General features: G+C 35.9%; 2 protein-coding genes and 1 long non-coding RNA gene across 4 annotated transcripts; all 3 read right to left on the bottom strand.

Annotated features, from left to right (window-relative positions):
* Positions 1-1,373: 1,373 nt before the first annotated feature.
* On the bottom strand, positions 1,374-11,614 carry shkbp1 (SH3KBP1 binding protein 1). The gene is made up of 18 exons (XM_042774764.1): positions 11,399-11,614; positions 11,097-11,150; positions 10,343-10,388; positions 10,173-10,246; positions 10,031-10,089; positions 9,875-9,955; positions 9,631-9,798; positions 7,677-7,767; positions 7,387-7,577; positions 7,188-7,303; positions 6,375-6,462; positions 6,046-6,162; positions 5,589-5,759; positions 4,415-4,570; positions 4,230-4,326; positions 3,901-4,085; positions 3,660-3,786; positions 1,374-2,377 (listed from the first exon to the last, which is right to left on the bottom strand). Exons 1-18 carry the CDS (start codon positions 11,443-11,445, stop codon positions 1,792-1,794), a joined length of 2,454 nt encoding a protein of 817 aa, XP_042630698.1. The 5' UTR covers positions 11,446-11,614; the 3' UTR covers positions 1,374-1,791.
* A 756-nt stretch (positions 11,615-12,370) lies between these two features.
* Positions 12,371-18,444, bottom strand: LOC109110323 (zinc/cadmium resistance protein). Of its 2 annotated transcripts, XM_042774763.1 has the most exons (4): positions 17,985-18,444; positions 17,210-17,251; positions 14,564-15,319; positions 12,371-13,564 (listed from the first exon to the last, which is right to left on the bottom strand). In XM_042774763.1, exons 3-4 carry the CDS (start codon positions 15,312-15,314, stop codon positions 12,885-12,887), a joined length of 1,431 nt encoding a protein of 476 aa, XP_042630697.1. In that variant the 5' UTR covers positions 15,315-15,319; positions 17,210-17,251; positions 17,985-18,444; the 3' UTR covers positions 12,371-12,884. The 2 variants fall into 2 exon arrangements, with proteins under 2 accessions (XP_042630697.1, XP_042630696.1); XM_042774762.1 differs by lacking the exon at positions 17,210-17,251 and having other exon boundaries at positions 17,985-18,443.
* A 3,084-nt stretch (positions 18,445-21,528) lies between these two features.
* LOC109110326 lies at positions 21,529-22,178 on the bottom strand. Its single transcript, XR_002021232.2, has 2 exons — positions 22,102-22,178; positions 21,529-21,987 (listed from the first exon to the last, which is right to left on the bottom strand). It is a non-coding gene; the product is annotated as an uncharacterized LOC109110326 (long non-coding RNA).
* Between the last annotated feature and the right edge of the window lie 2,792 nt (positions 22,179-24,970).

Genomic DNA, 24,970 nt, shown 5'->3' with positions numbered 1-24,970 from the left:
ATAAAATATATTATGTTAATATATATATATATATATATATATATATATATATATATATATAAAATTATATAAATATATATATATATATAATCTTACAAAACGAATTATTAATAATGAAAAATTAAACATTATATTTATTAATATAATTACCTCTTAAATTATTATAAAAAATTAAAAAAATTTTTTTTACTGATTTTCATTAATTCAAAAGTAATTAAATGTAAAAAAAAATAATATTATACAAAACTAATTATTAATAATATATCCATTTAAATTACCTCTTAAATTATTATAATGATTTATTTGATAAATGTAAATATGATAATCAGTAACACAAAACTAATTTATATTATATTATATTATAAATGTAAATTTTTATTCTGTAAATGTTTATCAATATAGAGTTGGGAATTCTTCTAGCGGTTGCCTCTTTGTTTATTATTCTACTATATTGCTGTTATTTATATGAAAATTAATTATTTTATGGAATTTTCAATAGATATTGGTCTCTGAATAAGTGCATTTACTAACACAATAACTTCATAAAGTTTTATTCAGTGTTCAGGAGGAATACAGTAAAAAAGAAGTAATTATAACTTATCAAATGGTCCATGTTAAACAAAAAGGTTCTTTGGATTCACGACTTCATTACAATCATCAGCAAAACTGTTTCAGGTTCATTCAGGGATGATATTGTTAATGTAACAACCAATATACCATAACAATATCTGGCAGAGATACCCAAACTTCAAGCTTCGTCATAAACAGTGTAAAATACTAGGTTATATTTTAACAAAAAACGAGATGATGTGATTACAGTGCACATTCATGCTTAATCTAATTCAAGCGGACTCATAGCTGTGTAATTCATATTTTTACAATAGTAACAGCCCCTGTTTACCATTTCACAGACACAGAAAATACGTCTAATTTTACACAAAACATATATACACAGTGAAAACTTTAATACACTAATAAACTACTAATCACCTCTCCATCTCTCTGCGATTATATATATTTTTGGAAGAACTGCCTGTAAACTGCTTACGTTTTGTTAGTTATTAACATATCCAATGTTATTATTACATATCCAATGTTATTATTATTATATTTTTACATATTTTTGGAAGAACTGCCTGTAAACTGCTTATTATAGACATAAACTATTTGTTTTCTTTAAAGTGATATCAGACAGGCCGTTAATAATCAATATATGTATCATATAGCATCACTATTATCACTAAATGCAGCCGATCAAATACTGTTTTCATACAGGCTGCTTAGACACGCCCCTAATCTGCCATTGGCTGGCTAAACACAAAGCCCCGCCCCAATCTCACTCGATTGGTTGACTCAAAGAAACAGACACAGTGTTTAGACTTTCCAGCGACTTTTAGTCTTTGCATATTAAGTTTGGGAAGCATGTTAACATTGTTAAAAAAATAAAATAAAAAAAATTACACTTCCGTTTTAAAGCCAGTCCACTCTTTTTTTTTTTTTTTTGTAAATTACGATTAAACAAATCTGCCTCCACTTTAATGACTAAAAAGTGTCAGCAGAAAAAAAATGCACAAATGAAAAGTTCTTTGTTCTTCAGTGTCACTCATGTTTGTTTGTTTTTTTAAATATCATGGAATGTGAATTTTTTCCTCGTTTACATGCGAAACACCATATTCTCTTAATAACTCCACACTCTACATTATAAGGCACTCTGTGATACTGAGAATACTGCTCTAAAAGAAATACATTTTGTAAATGCTATAATATTTTATCACAATCCCGAATTTCCTCTCAGAAGCTGGTTTCATTCACGTGAGGTTTGGGGCTGGTGGATGATGAAGAGGCGGGGCTTTCTTGCTCAGGTACATTCTCATTGGACGGGCTCTCACTGGTCGGAGAGGTCAGAGGTCTTCGTGGAGACGCGGGTGTTTGTGATCTGGCTGAACTGAGTGGTGAAGGAGCAGGACTCGGGGCTGGTCTTCTCATGGATGCTGCTGCTGATGCTGATGATGATGATGATGATGATGATGAAGGTGTCAGGGCAGAGAATGCCGATTGCATTCTGAGACCGAGCCTCGCTTCGAGCTCACTGCACACGGCTAAACTCCGTCTCCCCGCGTCCAGGCCGGCCGCGTCCGAGCTCTTGGCTCTCTCCTGACAGCGCTCCACAAAGCTGCCTCTGCGGATGGAGCCGAGGCCGTCCCGGTCCTTCTCGCGGCCGGGGCTGCCGCTGCTGATGAGAGACGACTGGCTGAGGCCAAGGTGGGGCTTGCTGAGGGGAACCGGCGGGGCCTGACGCGGCAGACTACCGGTCAGAGAAACCGGACCCCGAAAACCACCGGCAGCTCGACCGCCTTCACTGAACTGAGACTGAAGACTGTGGGGAGAGAGACGGATAAATAAGCAATACTGCCATCTACAGGACATGGAGAGAAAAGAAGGGTAACCTTTATTTTACAGCATCCTCGCATCCTTCATAGCAAGTATCTACTGTAGCAATAACAGCAAATTACACGCAACAAACCCTAACACTACAGTAAGTACAGCTCGTTAATGAATATATTACTCAGTACTTAAAAGTATAATTACTTAAATGTTTTACTAGAGAGACTATCACTTTTCTAGGTCAGTCTGATTCAGGTGGAATTACCATTTACTGTAATTTCCATAAAAATAAATACAATGCAACTAAATGTAAGTTGCATTGGGTCAAAGTTGCATTCTTGAGAGCAAAAAAAAACCCCACAGGTAAGTCGCATTTAATTATTACGTTCAGAAATACCGGTAAATAAAACCAAACATTTATTTTAGTTCTTCAGGCGTTTTAATTCTCGGGAGCGAAAATGAGAAAACATTACTATAAAATCAGCAGAAAATTATAGCGCCATTCTTTATTTCTTTTGTTAATATGTGACCCTGGAGCACAAAAGCAGTCTTAAGTCTCTGGGGTATATTTGTAGCAATAGCCAAAAATACATCGTATGGGTCAAAATTACAGATTTTTCTTTTGTGCCAAAAATCATTAGGATATTAAGTAAAGATCATGTTCCATGAAGATATTTTGTAAATTTTCTACCTACCGTAAATATATCAAAAAACTTAAGTTTTGATTAGTAAATATGCATTGCTAAGCAACTTCATTTGAACAACTTTAAAGATGATTTTCTCAATATTTAGATTTTTTTGCATCCTCAGATTCCAGATTTTCAAATAGTTGTATCTCAGACAAATATTGTAATATCATAACAAACCACACATCAAAGGAAAGATTATTTATTCAGCTTTCAGGTGATGTATAAATCTCAATTTCTCAAAATTGACCCTTTGTGACTGGTTTTGTGCTCCAGGCTCACACATGGCCTTGCACTTCAATATAAACCTACTGAACAGCCCTACTGCACAACATATATTTTATATTGAGCCGTGTAACTTTTTATCCTTCAATCTACTTCAATTAAGAATAAACATCAATATAAAGTCAGTGATACTAGAACTAAAATGTCGTGTGTGCGTGACATTAACTGCGTTAGAAAAAAAAAACATATTTGGAATATAAACTGCAGTATGTTTCAGATGATTAAAAACCTGTCCTATATCTGTGATTTTTCATCCCCCTGTTTTGTAGGGACTGATCAGCATGTGGTCTGAGGTGTGTGTACCTGCACATGGAGTTGCGTGAGGAGTGTGTGAGAGACGCGGCGGGACTCATGTCAGGTGTGCGGGTCAGTGCCAGATCACACTGGTCCAAAAGCTCCAGCAGCTCCTCTTCAGTGGGACCTCCGAGAGCTTTAAACACACAAATACACAAAACTGAGCAGTGCCTCCTGAGAAGGAGATGTTGTTACCTGTCCTCTCTTTCCTCGCAATGCATTTCACATTCATTTATTCCTGCGCTCTCACCTTTGATGTCCACCTTCCCTGCGATCTCCATCGCCGTCGTGAGGTCCCACATCTGGATGCTGCCGTTGCTGTGTCCGCTGAAGAGGTACCGGCGGGGCCTGGACCCAATGCGGCTGGATCCCTCACACTCATGCACCACGAACGCCGTGATGGATGTCCCGTCCACCGATCGCACCTCACACACCTTCAGATGAGACACGGATCAAGCCTAGCACTGTCCCAGTGTGCAGCACCAATATTTGTGTTGTTCCAGGGTGTTTTTAATCAGTTAACACCAGTTAAAGTAACTAGTCAGGTGCTGGTTTGTCTTGTTTGTATTAGAAACTGACCTCTTCCCATTGGAGGAGAGCCTCACGTAGAGTTTATCCGTGTCAGGAACCACCCGCTGGATGAACACCTGCTGCTCGTCGCGCTCCCCATACGGACCTGCGCACACAAGCGTTAAGAACCAGTCAAAGAAACACTAATCTGATTTTATTCTGAACCATCTCTGAGGCTGCTCACTACATCTGACCTATTTCAGTGCCGGCAGCGCAGCCTCCATGGCCGTCGATATCGTCCAATGAGAGGATCTTAAAGGAGGTGAGGGGGGTGGAGCCCGGCTGAGTGGAGATCATGCCTCGGAAACGCGTCACCGTCCAGGTACGCACGTGATTGTTGTCTGCACACACTGCACGGAGGAAGATTTTGGGTCGATTCACTCTAAAACTCTTTTCACATATGTATAGAGATAAAAAAAAGCATTTTGCAAATTCAACACAAGAGAGGTTAAATGTCAATAACTATTTCTAGGACAATGTTTAAATGTAATAAAAATTAAATTGAAAATGTTTTAGCAAATTTTAGCAACATTCCGAAGTTTCTGTTTTTGTCTTTCCAATTCAATATTAATAAATTATACAGAACAAAAATGATAAACCTTTCAGGCTATTGATCCACATATAACTGAATGAGTGTGTATGAAGAAGAAATGTTCTAAGCCACTGATCAAATGTAATAAGAATTAATTTTATTTTTTTAATGTAAAATAAAATAATAATAATAATTGTATTAAGAAGAAATATATCTAGGTCACTGATTAAATGTAATAAAAACTAAATGTTAAATTTTGCAATTTGAAAGTTTCTGTTTTTGTTTATTTATCCAATATTAATGAATCATACTGCTTTTTTTGGGGGGGGGGACACCTGCCAATGGTGGCAGGATGTTTTAAAAAATAATAAATAGTATGAAGAAGAAATGTATCTAGGTCACTGATTAAATGTAATAAAAAAAATAATGTTTTTGCAATTTGAAGGTTTCTGTTTTTGTTTATTAATTCAATATTAATGAATTGTACTGATTATTATTTTTTTTTTTTTAAATAGTATGAAGAAGAAATGTATCTAGGTCACTGATTAAATGTAATAAAAAAAAAAGTTTTGTTTATTAATTCAATATTAATGAATTATACTGATTTTTTTTGTTTTGTTTTTTTTTTGGAAAAAAAAAACAAAATCTGCAAATGTATCACATTAAAGTTTCTGTTTTCAATTTAATATTATAATATTGTTCAGATTTACATATATATATATATATATTAAAAAAATAAAAAAAAAAATGGCAAAATATTTTTACCATTAATCTCAGACTTTTTATCCCCACTATATTCATAAATGAGCAATGCGTATGAGGTGTAAACTCTGTACCAGAGATGAGATGTTTCTCAGACAGCATGATCTTGGTAACAGGGCTGCGGTGCACGGAGAAGGTCTGGAAGAGCTGTGGACCGGATCCCACCGTCTCCGGATGCTGCACTATGACACGCACCGTGCCTGAACTAGTGCCATACGCGATCTCGATCCAGTTCCCACTGTCACCTGAGCAAACACAAGGTTTAATAGAAATCACACTAAACTATACTTCAGTTTACCACACATGCATTCGGCAGTACACACAGCGGTTTCCTTTTAAAAACATTACATTCAGTTTGCACTTGAGGAAATTCTTTTAAAGCACACGATTTCCGTAACAAGCTCTCTTTTTAAAAGTATGCAGAAGTGTACTTGTTTTTCTCAAGAAGTGTGTTGCAATCGTGTGTGTGTTGTGACGCTGGTCTGGGTGTGTGTGACCGGAGTGTGAGATGAAATCAGAGGCTGTCGGTACTTGTTTTGGGCGTCAGGTAGACACTCAGAGCAGTAATCGCATCTTCAGTGGGATCTCGATACAGCTCAGTCACCAGCAGATCGTTATCCTTCATCCGCAACGGAAACTTCTGGACATCTGACACACGCAGACGTGCATGATTAAAAATACTTTACAACAGCTTATTGTCATTTTAGTTGGAAATTCAACTAGAACAAAACTGGTTTCAATGCCTTAATCAAGTGAATTAAATATTTTAAAAAATAAAAACACTTTTTTATTTGCAACTCTACGAAACAAAATCAAAACTCGGCAAGCATTAGATTATTCAGGTCTGATTGTTGCTTTACCGATGTAGTAAATAGATCCATTATTGCATCCCAAAATGAGGAATGATCCGGCTGTGTCATAACTGTTGATGGGAACCACATCCTGGTTCTGCATAAAGAGAGGTGAAGAAAACAGGAAGTGAAGACTTTTACTTGATGCAATACACCATGAAGAAATTAATTTCATTTATAATGACATTACAAATGCAGAAATGTGACCTGTGCTGGCAAAATGAGTCACAATTTTTCAAAAGTGAGTTATTTTCATTTTCAAATTGACGCATGATATGTTGGAATCAGACGAAAAATCACGCGTTTGAAGTCGGCAAAGTCAATTTTGAGAGTTAAAGTTTTCTGAAGGTTTCAAAGCAAAATCACCTGCAGCGCTGCATCTTTTCCTCCAGTTCTTTTCTTAATAATAATTTCTACATTAATAGTCACAATATAGCTATTTTTATTTTATCTTTGTTATTATAAATAAGAACAGATGCAAAAAAGTAATTTAAAAAACAGATAAGAATAATAAAACAAATAGTGCGTAACCTTTTTCATTTTACATCTAAACAAAAAGCATTCAAGAAAAACTAAATAATCAAATGTAAAAATCCCTTTAGTGTGTTCATTACAAATAAATGATGAAAGTCAGAGAAAAGGTACTCCTCTCGGAAAATGCACAAATAAAAGTAATTAAACATCTAAAATGATTATTTGGAGCACTGGGATCGCTCGACGAGGGCTTAATGAACTAATTTTTGTGAAAACTTCATGCATTCCGACTCATTTTGCCAGCACGGGTCGCAGAGGATCGAACGGTCATCACTCGGCTCTCGTTACCTGCCAGTGTTTCGTCACAGCGTTCCACACTCCCACTTTACCCGTGTGGCTCGTGGCGATGAGCTGATTTCCTACGAAGAACAAAGCCTCCACCGGCACGTTCAAACTGAACACACCTGCGGATCAGAACAGACAAGAACTCTGCTTTCCAAACATTTGTGAAAGAACCCAAACTGCATTCTATGACACGAGAGCTTACCGATTTCACTGCCGTTTCCATCGGGACAGATCGCCCACAGTATGATTTCTGTGCCCGATGCAACGGCAACCATCTTATCATTGTCCCCTAGAGAACCGCCCATGACTTTGGCATTAAGAGCCACTCGGTCGATCACCCAGTCCAGACGAGGGCTGGTGAACACCTGCTGCCATCCAGTCGACTCTTTCACCCTAAGCACAAGAGAGAGACGCCCCACTTAAAAAATAAATAAAAATCCCACACATACATCGGACTCATTACTATTAGTGTCAGTGAACGAGGAGCCCTACCTGTAACAGACCACAAACTGGGCATAAGCCACAGCAATCCAGTTATGATGACCACATACGATTCTGACCATGCCTGGATCAGAGACCGGACCTAAACAACAGATCACATGATTCAAGATATTACCCTGGAAACAGGAAGAATAAACTAAACATGCACACAACAGAACTGTTTTGCAGGAAAAAAAAAACAGAAAAAAAAACAGAGTAGAATGGCATAAAATAAAACAGAAAAGATTCAACTAGACTAGAAATGAGTAGTAAAGTAGAATACTACAAAATAAACTGTAGAAATGTGTAGAATTGAGTAAAAAGGAATGGAATAAACTAGAGAGTAGAAATAAGTAAATTACAGCAGATTAAAATATTAGAATTAATCGGGGTCAAATAGAATAGAACAGATTAAGGCAGAGTTTAAATGAGTTGAACTTAGTAAAACAAAAATGGAACTGAGTAGAGCAGAACTTAATCAAATCTAATAAAACAGAAATTAGAAAAACTGAGTAAAATAAAATAGAACACAACCAATCAGAATAGAAATGATTAAAGTAAAATGGAATAAACTAAAGTAGAAATAATTAATTTGCCTAAAATAGGACCAAATAACCTAGAGTAGAATTGTGTAAAATGGAATGGAATAAACTAGAGCAGAATAGAATAGAATAGAACAAATCAGAGTAGAATTGAGTAAAGTACAGTTCAGTAAAATATTAGAATTAATCAGGGTAAAATAGAATAGAACAGATTAAGGCAGAGCTTAAATGAGTTGAACTGAGTAAAACAAAAATGGAACTGAGTAGAGCAGAACTTAATCAAATCTAATAAAACAGAGAAAAAATTAGAAAAACTGAGTAAAATATAACAGAACCCGAGAAGAGTGCAACAGAGTAAAATAAAATAGAACACAACCAATCAGAATAGAAATGATTAAAGTAAAATGGAATAAACTAAAGTAGAAATAATTAATTTGCCTAAAATAGGACCAAATAACCTAGAGTAGAATTGAGTAAAAAGGGATGGAATAAACTAGAGCAGAATAGAATAGAACAAATCAGAGTAGAAATGAGTAAAGTACAGCAGAGTAAAAATATTAGAATTAATCGGGGTCAAATAGAATAGAACAGATTAAAGCAGAGCTTAAATGAGTTGAACTGAGTAAAACAAAAATGGAACTGAGTAGAGCAGAACTTAATCAAATCTAATAAAACAGAGAAGAAATTAGAAAAACTGAGTAAAATATAACAGAACCGAGGAGAGTGCAACAGAGTAAAATAAAATAGAATACAACAAATCAGAGTAGAAATGATTAAAGTAAAATGGAATAAACGAAAGTAGAAATAATTAATTTGAGTAAAATAGGACCAAATAACCTAGAGTAGAATAAAATAGAATAGCATAAACTTGTAGAATAAACAGAATAAAATAAACCAGAGTAGAAATTAGTAGAACTGACTATAATAGAATTGATCTGAGTAGAGTAAAACAAAGTAGAACAAAATTGAATCGAATGGAATAAATCAGACAAGAAGAGCAGAACTGAGTAGAGTAAAACAGAATAAAATCAGAATAGAAATGAATAGGAACTGAGTAAAATAGAACAGAAGTAAGCAGAGAAGCTGAGTAATTGAATTAAAAAGAATAGAATAAATCAGAGTAGAAATAAGTAGAACCAAGTACAATAGAAAATAATAGAATAAACCAGAGTAGAATAAAATAGAATAAAACAGAAAACAGAACAAAAAAGATCAGAGTAAATTAGAGCACATTATAACAGAAAATAGAATAGAATAGAATAGAATAGAACAGAACATACCATAGTAATGTCAGAGTAGAATGAAATATAACAGAGTAGAATGGAATATGTCAGAGCAGAAGGAATATAACAGAAAACAGTAGAGTAAATGAGAGTAGAGTGGAACACAATGGATTGGTGTAGAATGGAGTACTGAAGGCAGACCTGTCACTTTCTCCTCCGTGGCAGCTTTGCTCAGTATGCCAGCGTTGCCCAGGTTGGGCGGCATTGTGTTACTCCTCCTCACAGGGGCCCTTTCCACGGGCCCCGCACGGCCCCCCATGAACTGGGGTCCTGCCACACTGTGCCTGTTCCTGCGCTTCACGGGATACACTGCAACACACACACAGCGAGTCTCTGTGAAACCTGCGCTCACTTCACACGGTGATGACGCGGTCTCTGTTTGTACCTGCTGGAGGCAGATAGCCGTTGAACAACACGTTCCCGCAGGAGGAGCGATCCAACTCATCACACAGCTGCAGCTTCCGCACTGCGGAGAGAAAGACCTGATTAGACAACACTGCTGAGTAAACCACCATTAAATACACCTGCAACCAGATCTCACCCAGCGGCGTGATCCCATAGAACTCTGCCTCGTGCATCAATAAGTGAACTTCTATAGACCTGCCAGAAAAACACAGTTATACCTACATTTGATATTTACATTTCAGTGTTAAACGATCTGTTTCACAAAAACATAGACGTACCTGGGGTGAAGCTCTTTAGTGCGCAGAAAGTTGAGGATCGGAGCAAACAGAGACGGATCTCTGTCAATGAAGATCTGAAATGACAAATATTACATCAAAACACACTCGCATAGCAGCATCTCTGATTTATGTATTATTATTTACAGCAGGTATAACTGAATAAACCTTACCGCTCCAGTCTCATCTTTAAGTGTTGATATCCGTCCACTTAATAAACTAGAAGTATAAAATAAAACACTTTTTATTATTTAGAAAAAGCTGGCATATTATTAAATCATTAATTCTGCCCTAATAAGACCTATGCCAAAAACAAACAAGCAATCCGTGAGTCTTTACTGTCACTATTATCAATTTAACACGTCTTTGCTGAATAAAAGTATTTATTTATTTCATAAATAGGAAAAAAAAAATGCTGACCCCAAAGATTTAATGGTAGTGTATATTGTTAAAAAAGTAAAAAAATAAATAAAATAAAAATAAAAAAGTAAATGCTGTTTTTTTTATTTTTCCATCATCAAATAATATTTAAAAAAGTATCACATAAAAAATAAAATAATACAATTAAAAAAATTTAAAAAATAAATAAAGCAGCAAAAACTGTTTCTAACACTGATAATAAATCAGCATATTAGAATGATTTCTGAAGGATCATGTGAAGTAAATTCAGCTTTGATCAAAGCAACAAATTAGAAATAATATTTCACGATTTTAATTTTTTTTTTCTGTATTTCTGATCAAATAAATGAAATGTATTTTTTCTGTATTTCTGATCAAATAAATGCAGCCTTGATGAGCAGAAGAAATGTATTTATAAAAAAAAAAAAATAATAATATGCTTTTTTCCCACCCTTCTGACCAGCTGTGCACATAAACTAAGGCAGGATTTGTTCTAGTTTAGCTGTATTTGATCTAAAACACACAAACCTTGAGAAAAACGAGTCAGGAACCCATGTCAGAGTCTGTCTGGAGGTGCTGAACCTGTGTGTATTCATCCAAACATAAAGAGAAAAACACTTTTAGCCAAAAAAAGAAAAAAATCTATTCTCAATAATTGTTGGGGTCACGGTTATTTTCAATAACAGACAGAGTTATGAATGCATTCATAAACAGATGTTTATCTCTGTCTTACAGTAAGTAACATCAATAAGAATCAACCCTAAAACACTACTGTAAAGTGCAGTAAAGTTAATAACGCGAGAATGTTCATGACGTGTTTAATACGAAACCTTCTGCCGCCGACGTTAAGATGAATGATGTCACCGATTCTCGCCATGACTCTCGCGCTCAAAGCCGAATGATCATAGTTCACCCGATTTTTAAACAGGTATTACTATTAACTTCATAATAAAACGCTGTTTAATGTTACTATCCGTAGTGAGGAAATAGCAGAAGAGCGGATGCTGTAACAAAGTATCTCGTGCGGAAGTGGAGCTGACTTTCAAAATAAAAGTCCACAACTCACTTTATAAAAGCCTAATAAAATCAGGCTCTTGTCTTCTTCAGGTTCCCAGGAGCTTAAGACATACAACACTGCATGTGTTTCATGCATTTCCTAGAGGGGAAGAAGACGGTGCCTAGTTCATGAGTTTAAACACATCCATGTATAAAAAATAACATAAGAGTAATCCAAAATTATTTTAATAGCAGGCAGAATGCCGAGTAAATTAGATTTATGTAAAAACATACATATTTCTCACCTTTATTTGGAAAGGTACAACACAGTTTAACAGCAAACCTTTTCACTCACAAGTATTCTAAATACAATTTATTAGTATTAGCATTTTAATATTACTTTATTAGTAATACATTCCTTCTGGAATTAATGTTAAAGGCAGGTTTTATGTTCATGAAAACATTTCTATCTCTCTCTCTCTCTCTCTCTCTCTCTCTCTCTCTCTCTATATATATATATATATATGTGCCATCCATTTATCCAAAACACACATGCAAAACTTGATTAAATATAATATTAATATAAAAAAAAAAAAAAATAAAATATAGAATAAAAAAAAAAATCACTCCAGGAACATTTTGTCCAGTCATTTTAACTCTGTAGAGCCTTAAATGTACAGTAATAGTCACAAAACTTGAAATTGATCAGTTTGCAAAATTTATAATAATAATAATAACAAAAGCCTAAAACTTAACAAAAAAATGAAAAAATAAGAAGAAATACTAAACACTATAAAAAAAAAACTGAGCAAAAATATGACAAAATGAGATGAAATTCTGAAGCTTGTAATGTACTGTAAATCAATGAGATGTTCATAACTGTATAACAGACTACTTAGCTTACATCGTCACTCTCAAAACATGATGCAATGAAATACAATCAGAGATGAACAATTAAACGTTCCTCAAAAGCCCCTTGATCATATCATTTTTCTAAAACCTTTCTGGATAATCAAATAAACCTAAGTTGCTTCTGTCCAGTAAGTGTCCATCTTAAAATATAAAAGTTATTCTTACGTTTACTTGATAAAAATCAGTAAATATTTAACAGCAAAAAAAGTGCACATTTGCACAATTAGACTAAAGGCCTTTACTTGTTAAAGTATGCATGCTGATCATTTAGAGGTCTTTATATCTGACCACGTCATCCTCTCAGTGCTTCAGCTGGGAATAAATCAGTTTTTTGCATCTAGTATAAATGGATTTATTGCTGGAGTCTCCGTCATGTACAGTACTTGCAGTGAACACACCAAGCTTGAATCACAGGTACGTGTTCTCAATAACCACGTCTCTGTGCTCATCAACACCTGCTGGAGAGCAAACAGCACTCTGTGTCCTGGGACAGCCGGCCTCGTCCAGCTGAGGGGAGCAACAGAGCTTCTCCGCGCACTGCTGCCCACAGCGCAAGCTGCAGAGCGGGCGTCCCGATCCGTCGCTCCGGATGAGCTCCGGCTGCACGGTGCTGTGGTTGATGCCGAAAGCGGACAGCACTGCTTTTATCCTCTCCATCAGATCTGTGCACTGCGCTGCGTTCAGCCCGTCCGGACAGTGAACGTGCAGCGACGCCACCAGCAGCGCCTCCGACAGCTGCCACACGTGCAGCTCGTGAACCGACAGCACACCCGGTACTTCAGCGAGGCACAGCCGCACCTGAGCGACCGAGAGATGCAGCGGCGTCGCCTGCAGCACCAGCAGCCCGTAGCGCCGCAGCCTCGGCAGGGCCGTGGAGAACAAGACCAGCACACACACTGCGGAGAAACCTGCGTCCAGATACACCAGGAGATGACAGTCGGAGTGAGGCCGGTGGCAGTGCGCCGCAGACAGCAGGAGAACCAGACCATTAGTCAAAACCAGGACTGAACTCAGAAGGTCCTGGATCACAGCGACGGAGCCCAGCTGCGCTCTTCTGAACCCGGGTCCTGCAGGAATACACTGGGACACTGTCGGGTTAAAAACAAACTAATTATACATAGTGTGGCGTTTCATGCGGAGGTTTTCTTTTTGTAAACCTAGTCTGTGGGGTAAAACAAAATTCATAATTATTTTTTAAAATTGCCTGTAATTTGTTGAAGCAAATTTGTCAGTCTGTTACATATTATATTTTTGTTAAAAATCTAATAACATGAAAACTCTGGACGTTTTTCATACTTGGTTTACAATTTATGTCATTGTCACTAAAACTATGATCACTATCCTGGACACATTTAACTTTTGTTTCACAGAAAAAGAAAAAAAAAATAAGATAAATAATAATAAAAAAAATAATGTAACAGTAAACCTTCTTTACCAGTCAAAAGTTTGTAATAATTATTTTTAGAGCATTTGAAATAAGTTTCTTATGCTCAACAAGGCTCAAATGTATATATAAAAAAGTAGTATTGTGAAATATTATTACAATTAAAAATAGCTGTTTTCTATTATAATATACGTTAAAGTGTAATTTATTTCTGTGATGCGCAGCTGTATTTTCAGCATCATTACTCCAGTCTTCAGTGTCAAGACAGTTCTCTTCAGAAATCATTCTAATATGATGATTTCATGCTCAAGAAATGTTATTATTATGAATGTTGAAAACAGTTGTGCTGCTTTATATTTCAAAAGTTTGGGGCAAGAAAGATTACAAAAAAAAAAAAAAAATACTAAAGAAATTCATTTTTATTCAACAATGTAGTAAATTGATCAAAAGCAACAGTCAAGAAATTAATGTTACAAAGGATTTCTATATCAAATAAATGTTAATCTTTTGAATAATCAGAAATGTTTCTTGAGCAGCAAATCAGTATATTAGAATGATTTCTGAAGATCATGTGACACTGAAGACTGGAGTAATGATGCTAAAAATACAGCTTTTTAGATACATTTGAAGTTATTTTATATTGTACCAATATTTCCCAATATCTCTGCTTTTACTGTGTCTTCTTAAATGAAGACGTTCTCACCGGTGCGTTCGGTGCAGGTGGAGAGGTGCGGTTCTTCCGGAATGATTTCCTGTGAACTTTCACTGATTCTGGAATTAGACTTTTGACTTTGACTGGACTGAACTGGTTCAGTGATGCTGGGCTCCGGTAACTCAGAAGAGCGGTGCTGAGAGCCTTGATCTGGATCCAGAACCCCAGATGCTTCAGGGTTGCAGAACATCAGTGCGTCATCCTGCAGAGCACTTCCTACAACACAATGATCATCAAGATCCTCACAGCCATCAGCAGCTTCATCCGTCCCTCTGCTGCTTCGTGTCCAGGCCAAAACCAGCATGTTAAATATCAGACTGGCTCCTCCGACAACAATAGACAGGAGTGGGTGCTGAATGGGTTCTGGCTGTACAGCATGCGTGAGAATCTCCAGACTAATGGAGACACACTGAGACGCCATGAGCAGAGCCGAGATCAGGACGCCGAAGGGTTTGAGACGCATCCTCCTGTAGTCCTCAGCACACGGAGAACTCAGACCTCCTGAAGCACAGACGTCTGGACGGGATGAACCTGCGGTCGTGGAGGGCTCAGGTGAGCAGGGAGAAGCAGGATGATGCTTTAATGCTGATAGAGCCAGATTTATGAAAACATAGAGTGTATGGAAGCTGTCCACCGCGATGAGGAGAGATCTGCAGATTTGACCGACTACAATCTCAAAGACCAGGAAGCACAAAGACAAGACCAGCGTGCAAATGTGAGTGGAGCCGGATATCCTCGCCATCACACCTGCACAATAACAAGCAAAGTGAAATATTTTAATGTCATAGTTAAATCCAGGAGTGTTTCTAACTTTCTTTAAAATTATAAAAAAATACCCAAAATGCAAAAAAAAAAAAAAAAAAAAAAAAAAAAAGTCAATTGCAAGATGAAAATTCTGAATTCTTTTGGGGGACATAAAGTAAAAATTGAGATATAAACTCAGAATTCCAACAAAAGAGTCAAAACTGTGAGATGTAAACTCAAAATTAAAAAAAATCTAAATTGTGAGATATAACCTCAGAAAATCGGGAAAAAAAGTAAAAATTGCAAGAAGTAAACTTGTAAAAAAAAAAAAAAAAAAAAAAAAAAAAAAAGAATTGTGAGAACTCAGAATTCCAAGACAATAAAATCAGAATTCCAAAAAGAGTAAAAAATGAGACAGAATTCAGAGAAAGTCAGAACTGTAAGATATAAACGAAAAAAATTCAGAGGGAACGAAACAATTGTGAGACATAAAGAAAAAATAAAAAATTTGAGAATTCAGAAAAAAGTCTATCACAATTTTGTTTTTTAAATATATATTTTTATTCTGTGATGTTCATCGCTGACACACCACAGAAGACATCTGCGAGTCTTGTTTCTCAGTACAATAGACTGCAGGTAAAGACGCACGATATTAGATTCTTGCAGACATTTTTCAAATCATTTTGGACGATAGTCAAAAAACATAAAGTCTCTCCTGTGCAGAAATTATAAACAAATTGTTTTTAAAGAGAGTACATTGAAAGCTTTGAAAATAACTATAATAAAATCATGTTTTTTTTTTTTTGACATAAGCAGATGAAACCTTAACATGTTATTTTATGGATTCAACATTAATAGATGGTCTACAGCAAAAGAGCTGTAAGAATTCTAAACATCTTTTAGGGCTCCTTGTATTTAAGTTTTCATAATATATTATTAATAAATTACATATTAATGAATAAATATTTTTATTCGTTTAAGCTATACCTTCTCACCTTAAATGATAAACATACTCTTAATCTAAAGACACTAACCTTAAATCGAAACATACTCGTGATTTTATGACATTACTGCTTTATTTATATAGATAGATAAGTATCTTAATGTTATTTGTATATTTTACTTTTCATTTTATTACAAGTAGGCCTACAGACCCCGGGGAGGCCGCGGCTGCACGCCGGACACGTCGTTCCGTACTTGCATTCTCAGGTTAAATGCAGCGATTCAAAACAGTGAATCTAATCAGCATTCAGGCAAAAGTTGGCTTCAAGAATGAGCGCACTGCTGATGTGATCTATCGCTAACACAGCCTGAGCACATGTGAGTTATTCATCTTAGCGGCAAGGCATATCGGCATAATCGGCAAATGCCGATATTTACATTTTAATCCTTTATCGGTTGATTCCGACAACGTTCAGATAATATCGTGCATCCATAATTCCAGATAAATATCACCTCATCCATCGCTGTTTTTGTTTACTGTCTTATAAAGTATCCCGTTATTGTGTGAGAAAGTGCGGCTAACGATTCATTGCCTGAGTGAACCGTCCGAACGAATCAACCTGAATCACAAACAATTTCAAACCTTTTTGCAAAACCGATTAGATTGATAGTGATTCATTCACGAATCACTAGTTCTGATTCTAAACAGATGTGACGTGATTATGAAATATTATCAGGAAAAATAACTTGTATCTCTATATCTCAGGTCGGTATTTAAATCAGCGAAGCCTCTGGTTCAATCAAAAGTAAATGAATCCTGATTTTCCCTCAATTCACAATGATCACATGAGGAAGAAGATGTGTTTATTTCTATGATGTGAATGTGGAGGGGTGTGCTGTAGAGAAACAGAGCACAAACACACAGTCGAGCTGCATACTAAGTGTCATGACCTCTATCAGGACTTCAGACGGTACGAATCAAGGGAACACTTCCTGGAGAAACAAAAAAAACAGTAAAGCAGCAAGTGAAGGTACAGCATCTACTGTAGCTTTAATTATTATGTGCTTATAGCCTGGAATGGATGGAGGGACAGTAAAGCCTTTACGCTGGATTAAACCCGTATTAACACTTATATTAACTTGCACTAAGCTGTTGGATTTATACAGTGCTTAAAATATAAAAGGTATTATTATTTTTACGACAATCAACCCCCCCCAACATATATATAAATATATATATATAATTACTGATAATGAGACTATAATGAATATATATATATATATATCTATATTATATATATATATATATATATATATAATTACTGATAATGAGACTATAATGAAAATAACCATCATAAATGAGACAACTATGAGGTTTGAAGTGTAATAATGAAGTGTAATAGTTGAGATTCATATTGTACAATTTTACAGTAATGCAAAAAAGTGCATATTCATCTTTAAAACTGATTTTAAAACCAAGAATACACTTCAAAACTCATATATATGTGTGTGTGTGTGCGTGCATATATATATATGGTTATATGAATCAAAGATGAATCAGCTTCAAAACTTTTTTGTAAGTATTTTAATGTACATTAATGAGCTGTACATTCACGATCCTTATGTAATTAAAGAATGATTGTTGCAGTTACATAAAAATGGAAGAATATTACTATATTGCAAAAACACAACAAACAGTGTATAAATCATAAAAATCAGCATTTACCTGTTTGAGGATGTCCTGAGCGCTACAGGAAAGTCTTCAGAGCAGAATGAGATGCTGTTTCAGAGTTCACAGAGAGAGAAAAAGTCAGTATAAGCACTAAAGTCTGTATAAGCACTATCATGTGAGGATCTTCTGTCCGCCAGAGCAGAGCTGATGAGCTGAAGGAGCGCAGCACCTCACGTTCTCACGGCTTACATTCAGAGCTCCAACTGATGTTCAGGAAAAAAATGTCCACGAAGGGAATTCACATGGAAAGGCAGTGGCTAAATAGCCTCTTTTTAACTCTCTCTGTGCCTGAGGGGATCCTCACACAGCTCTGACAGAGAACACAAGGCCAAAAACTAACACGGCACAATGAGTTTGACAACCGAGAGGCTCTTTAAAGCACTAAACCAACAGCAAGCCACAATCACAACAGCATGAATGCAGTGAACGCAGCTCTTACTGGAGCGCTCGCTTTTACACACGCTTCAGATTTAATATTCAACCACTACGCTGTCAGGTTGATCAGTAATTATGGAGAACGACTGTAATACTTTGTTTAGTCTGCAAATCTTAATAACTATCAGGAGACAGTGGAAAGTTTTCCATGTCTAAAGTTTAGACTTTCAAAGTGCAGTAGAAAACAATTATACAACTACACACTGAAATAAAAATCAGTGTAAGATTAACTTTGAAACAAATTTGAATATCTATCTATCTATCTATCTATCTATCTATCTATCTATCATAATATACAGTATGGGTGCTGATTATATTGTAGAATCTGTTATTAAAACTACACACACCTCTGAAGTCTCTGTTCTCATGTAAGAGCGAGTCACTGAGGATTACATGGAAATTCCTTCAAAGTAGATTTATAATAATAAGCTCCAACAGTCAAATACCTCAAAAATCCCTTCTATACGCCACTGAACATCCCAGAGTACAGCATGACTCAATGACTTCTACATAATGAGGAAATAATGATTAAAAAAAGGTCTCACAGGAGTGCAATATCATTTTAATCCATTGCTTTTAATTCCACCTGAAGACATGTATAGGGAGGGTGTGTTTTGGGTGTATTATTTCAGTCTCTGCATGTCCTGTGCTCTGGTTTAAACAGAAGCCTGATAATCTCAAACAGATTGGTGTCCTGCTGCAGGGCCGTTTGATAGTGTTTGCATACATCTCTCAGGGTGTGTAACATACCAGACGCAGCTTGCTTTCATAGAAACCAGGGGGTTCAACCTGTGCAAACACAGCAAACCAATAATAAAGATCCTCAGCACTTTATAACATTTCATCAAGTAACAATTAAACAAAAACCTAAACATCAATATACAACACAGACCCCTCCAAGACCCCTAGAGGCCTAAATTTAAAACATTAGGTCTAAATAAACATTCTGAGAGTTGAAGTGAATTTTCATCCGTTTTCAACCATGAAACCGTAAACTGACGTTCCCAGAATTCTCTGCATTGCATTTCAAATTTTGTTTGAAATTGATGCTTTTTCTTTTAAATGTTTCTTTTATGTTTATTAGGGTTGTATGTTACATATAATGTTGTTAAATGAATATTTATTGCAGATTTCAGTTTAATGTGTCTCCCCATGATGGTGTTTAGTGTTTGTGTGAATCACACTGTGCACCTTCTATATGTTATTATTTATAAGCTGCTTGTGACGGACTTTGGTTCATCACGTAACTTTCTCTTCATCATCAGTATATTACAAACGTACAAAACAGATTTCAGTGCTTCAATAGGCTGGTATATTAACATTATATCAGTTAATGAAATTACGGTATTTAACTGTAAATTTAAGTTAAAACCGTAAAACCTAAAACGTTGTTACCGTATTTTTTACCACAGCTGCCGTTTTATTGCTGTAAATTTTACGTTTTTTTTTTTTACAGACATGTCTTGTGCATTTGCGAGCCTTTTGATTGTAAATAAAGATTATTGCCCTACATGTAACAGGAAAATGCCATTTCAGCCTTTCTACTCAAAATTTCATGTTTGATACACTTGTTTCTTTGTAATTCTTTGCGAAGTTTACTAGCAATTTCCAAGTGAAAATTACACCGTTTTTACACTGAAAAAAGTTTGATGTTGAAAAATTAAGTCAAATTTCAAATTTCTAAACAAAGAAATGGTAACACTGAATTAAATGTGAAAAGCTGAAATCATATTTTCTTGTAAAACACTCTAGTAATATGCTTTATTTACAACTTTGAAAAATATATTTTTTTTTACTAAAAGAATAAAGTGCAGAAGTGCTACAAATGAGTGTTTATGATTACAGTTTGCAAAATAGCGAGAAAGCTAAAAATAAACTAGAAAGCCTTGCACATTCAAGCTAAAAAAGTCAGCTCTTGCGTTAAAAATAAGGTGAATAAAGTCACTTTAAAATAGTTCCTTGACCCAGAATGGTGACAAAACCAACTGTCAAGTACAACTATAAATCACAAAGTTAATAAAAACATGGCCACACATGCTCCTTTTGTCATTACATGCATTTATTTGAGAGGGAAAAGTCATACACATCTCTTTGTGTTTACCAGTACAGTTGGATTAATTTAACAGGTCATTTTAAAAATTACTAAAAATAAAGCATAACGAACACCGGGTTGGGGGCAGCACAGAAGTGTTGATTTCAAGGTCAGAGACGATCTGGACGTAGAGGCAAAGCAGACGTCAGAGTTGACCTTAAAAGACAGAGAGAGACAGAGAGAGAGAGAGAGAGAGAGAGAGAGAGAGAGAGAGAGAGAAACTGAACGCACCAACCACAGATGAATGGTGGGAAGCACTACACTGATTGGCTCAAGCCTCGCGTTCTCGTTTGCCCTAGAATCACACGTTTGTCTGACGATGGCGACGTCTCTTGAGGTAAAGTGTAGTCTCTAGTGTCTCCAGCGGCAGTAGTGTTTTCTTTATGAAGTCTTCCTTCACACCCAAACACACACCTGATTTACAGAATATACTCTTCCAGAGCTTCACAGAAATCAATCCACAGTGCCCCGCCCCTATCCCAAACCCCCACCAATCAAAATAGGAAAACCTTAAACTTAATATTTGCTCTTTATAGATCTGAAAATATACACCAAAGGGGGGGGGAATCCCACAACAACAGCTTAAAAAAAAAAGATGGGGAACATGAGGAAAGGAAAAGAAAGAAATCACGCAGCAGACTCGGGTCGTTTAAAATAAATACAAACTGATTCAGCAAAGCAGCCAGAATAAAGAGCTGAAAAAAGGTTTAAAGGCAAACGTGTCGTGTCCGTCGTGTCTTCGGATGGGTGCGTATGGTGACACACAGGGTTTACCGATGGAAGACCGAATGAGTGTTCAGAGAGAGTGAAAATTGTACAATTCATTCGTTCGCTGAGAGAGCGTAGAAGTCAAAAACACACATATTCCACACCATATTTCCACACACACACACACACAAGACACATTCATACAGATGTGCTGGCTGGTGAAATGGGTGTTGTGACTGATTCCTGAGCAGCAGGAATGAACGGAAAGCAGATCTCACTTTGGTGCAAGTCTTTTTTTTTGTGAGACACTGATAAAGACAAACGCACACAGACACTTGCAACAACGTCTGGCCCGCTTGACGATTATCTGAAAGATAAAACCAATGAAACGGCTTCGCATGTTCCAGCCGGTCAGTCTCTGCACTGCATTATAACCTCCAGTCCACCAGGGGGCGATGTGTCACAGTCAACAGCGTAACAGGGAGGAACAGTGTGTGTGTGTGTGTGTGTGTGTGTTTCTCTGCATGTGCGTCTTTGGTAACTGTGAACATACAACTTTACGGCAAATGTTTAAATCGCAGAAGAGATTTTTTCTAATTTCAATAAAAGCTGAACACTGGAAGGAATCTGAGTCCTCTGTGTTCTGTCGCAACACTTTGTGGAAAAGACACGAGAAAGATGGAAAGAGGCCCGAGGAATATGAGCGGATGCCATGTGGCGAGAACAAACCGGCCCTTCTGATTCTCTCTGCGTGTGTGGATCCTGAGGAGAGACAAAGACAGGTTCACTTACACTGCTAGACTTACTTAAAAGCACAGTAAGTCAAGTTATTATTCCAGGAATTCCTTCATAAACATGGGACTTTCCTTGCATTACCTTGGTTACAGCATTACGGTGCATCTCTGCTGGTGTCCAGACTGGCATCAAGGAGAAGCTCCTCTAAATACACACAAAAACACACACACACACGATTCGTGTATCATATATAGTCTTTGTGCTTTCACTATATTCATAAAGACACACACACACACACACACACACACCGTATCACATATAGTCTTTGTGCTTTCACTATATTCATAAAGTCCTGTTCACAGCTCAGTCCAATGCGAGTAAATGATGCAAAAGCATCAATATTTCACCAATGTTTAAGCTTAGAGTATGAGTTGCATGTGATAAACAATAAACAAAATAAACACCTGTTCAAACCACACAAATGTCCAGCTCAGAGATTTAAAATGTTTATCACACCTAACATTAGCCTTGGCGTGAACAGGCATTAATAGTAAAAAAAAAAAAACCTTCTTTCTATTTAATTGTGTTTACAAGCTGCACGCAAAAACATACAAAGTGACCAGCATAGTCTGATTCACCAGACGTCAGTAATGAGTATATACTGTGTGTGTATGCTATTATGAGTAAATATTTTTTTTCAATAATAACCCAGAGACTCAAAGTGAAGTGTTATTGTTTTAAATCAAGCACCGAATGAGCAGTTTCTGAGCAAACTCACTTAATTTCAATACAAATTCAGGTGTTACTGGTTTGAATTGGCCAGATGAATCTTCAAATGAATGAATAAACATGACTCACTATATAAACTACAAGTTATTATTACTTTCAGTGATGTCTGCTTTGAAATCAAGTGAGTGTACAGTAGATACACATTTACGACACGGATTTATTTAATAATAAATATGATATAAAGAAAATAGGCCAGTTTTGTTTTCCATGAATCACTCAGAAAGACTCACAAATTCAGGTGCAAAACTGCAAGTGATTTTTAAAAATAAATTAACTAAATGATCATTTCGGATTAAAAATTAATCAAATAATGACCTGCATGTTAGCGTTACTTGATATCAGTCTCGAAATGAAATGAAATGAAATATACAAAACTGCAGGTGATTTTTAAAAATAAATCATATTGAGAACATGAGCTAGTTCATGAATCACTCAAAGACTCAGGCATTATTGGTTTGAATCAGCCTGTTGAATCTTCAAATAAATAAATTCTGAGCGAACATTTCTGAATAATCATAACTCACTTAACAAACTGCATGTTATCATTCCTTCAAGTGATCTCCATCTTGAAATGAATCAAGTGTAGTTAAATATAGAAATATGCAGCAGCAATTTATAAACAAAAAAAATCTTTTTTAAAAAGAAACATTAAACAAACATAAATACATGTTCATATCATTACTTTCAGTGATGTCTGTCTCAAAATGTTTAGAGAAGATATTCATAAAAAATCTTTTTTTTGTGCATAATATTGTCTGGGAATTAGGGCTGTCACTAACGATTATTTTCGTAATCAGACGATTATTATGACAATTAATCGAGTAATCAGATCATTTATTGGCGGTAATAAAAACCTTAGCGAACCATAGACTTTAAAACATCTTACAATACATATATAATAGCAATGAGTTGATAATCAAATAAAATATCTAAAGGAAGTAATCATATGGTTTTATTGAACAAAACAGTTTAAATACATGATGAAATAAAACAAATCTAATCATAAATTATGAACATTATGTACTATATCAAATGCCTGCAGAGGCACCAACAGCCTGATTTTACACTTTACAGCACAATCTAATACTGGTTTAATATTGACTTAACTTTTAATTCAAATGTCCCCAATCTTTAATATTTGGCCACTTCTTTATGACAGAAACACTACAGCCGCTGTAATTTCTTGAACAAGGATGTGTGGTCATCAAACTCGGAGCGAGGGTTTAAACTTTCATTTTGAAGTCGCAATGAACAGTTCGCATATTTAGAAAGATAACGATGTATTCTCCTGTGTTTATAAATGATTTAACTTATAAATCTGACAGAATGGTGCACATTGTTCCCAGATGAACATATCACAGCATATGCAGAGATTGTGCATATAAATGATAACTGTTTGTGCGGAGCAGCGTTTACTGTGAACATACCTTCACGCATCAAAATAAAGCATTTTAAACCTCTGAAGTCGATTAACGCGTATACGCGTTTTGGGGTATTTTCTCCTGATAACCCCGAAAAGAACTTAAATTAAACAATCGTACAGATAAGAGCAATACATCAATCGAATCTGTAAAGGGTCTACTTTTTTTTGTATACAGATAATAACAACAAAACTTTGTGCACTTAATAAAATAAAGATAACAAACCAGGAAGTGCTGTCTGCAGCCTTTGTCTGCGCTGATCTTATTTACAAAAACGCGTCGTTAAAATGACTGTAACCCTACTCAACACAGAGACACGAGAGAGATATCTATAGAAAGCCTGACATGTCTACTTTTAAACTAAACAAGTGCTGCCGAAAACAAATATTCTGTGATAAAGTAATCCATATGAAAACAACGCGATGTCCGTTTTTCACGTCTCCCTTTGACCACGCCCCCGCGCCGAGCGCGCTTTGAGATTCAAATGTTTCACTGAAGCGCGCGGCTTTGAATACGCCCACACAACAGAAGACAGACGCAGCATGCGACTGTTCTTCAAGTTTTTATTATTTTTACTGTTTGCTTCGCGATGAGAGGAATAAGACATCATTCACCCCAAAAAGATGGGATGTGGTGAGGATTTGAGATTTGGATTTCCTCAGAAAAAAGAATGAAGCACTTTATTCAGCAGAGATCTAATACTGAGTAAGTCTCTTTTTATTTATTATATACTGTACTAGTTTCACATAACGTGTAAACATTTTACTAGTTAGACTTTTTCCAAATATAATTCCTGACTA

This window comes from Cyprinus carpio, chromosome A18 (assembly GCF_018340385.1).
Source record: "Cyprinus carpio isolate SPL01 chromosome A18, ASM1834038v1, whole genome shotgun sequence".
NCBI classification, from domain to species: domain Eukaryota; kingdom Metazoa; phylum Chordata; class Actinopteri; order Cypriniformes; family Cyprinidae; genus Cyprinus; species Cyprinus carpio.
This window is presented reverse-complemented; position numbering and strand designations above follow the sequence as displayed.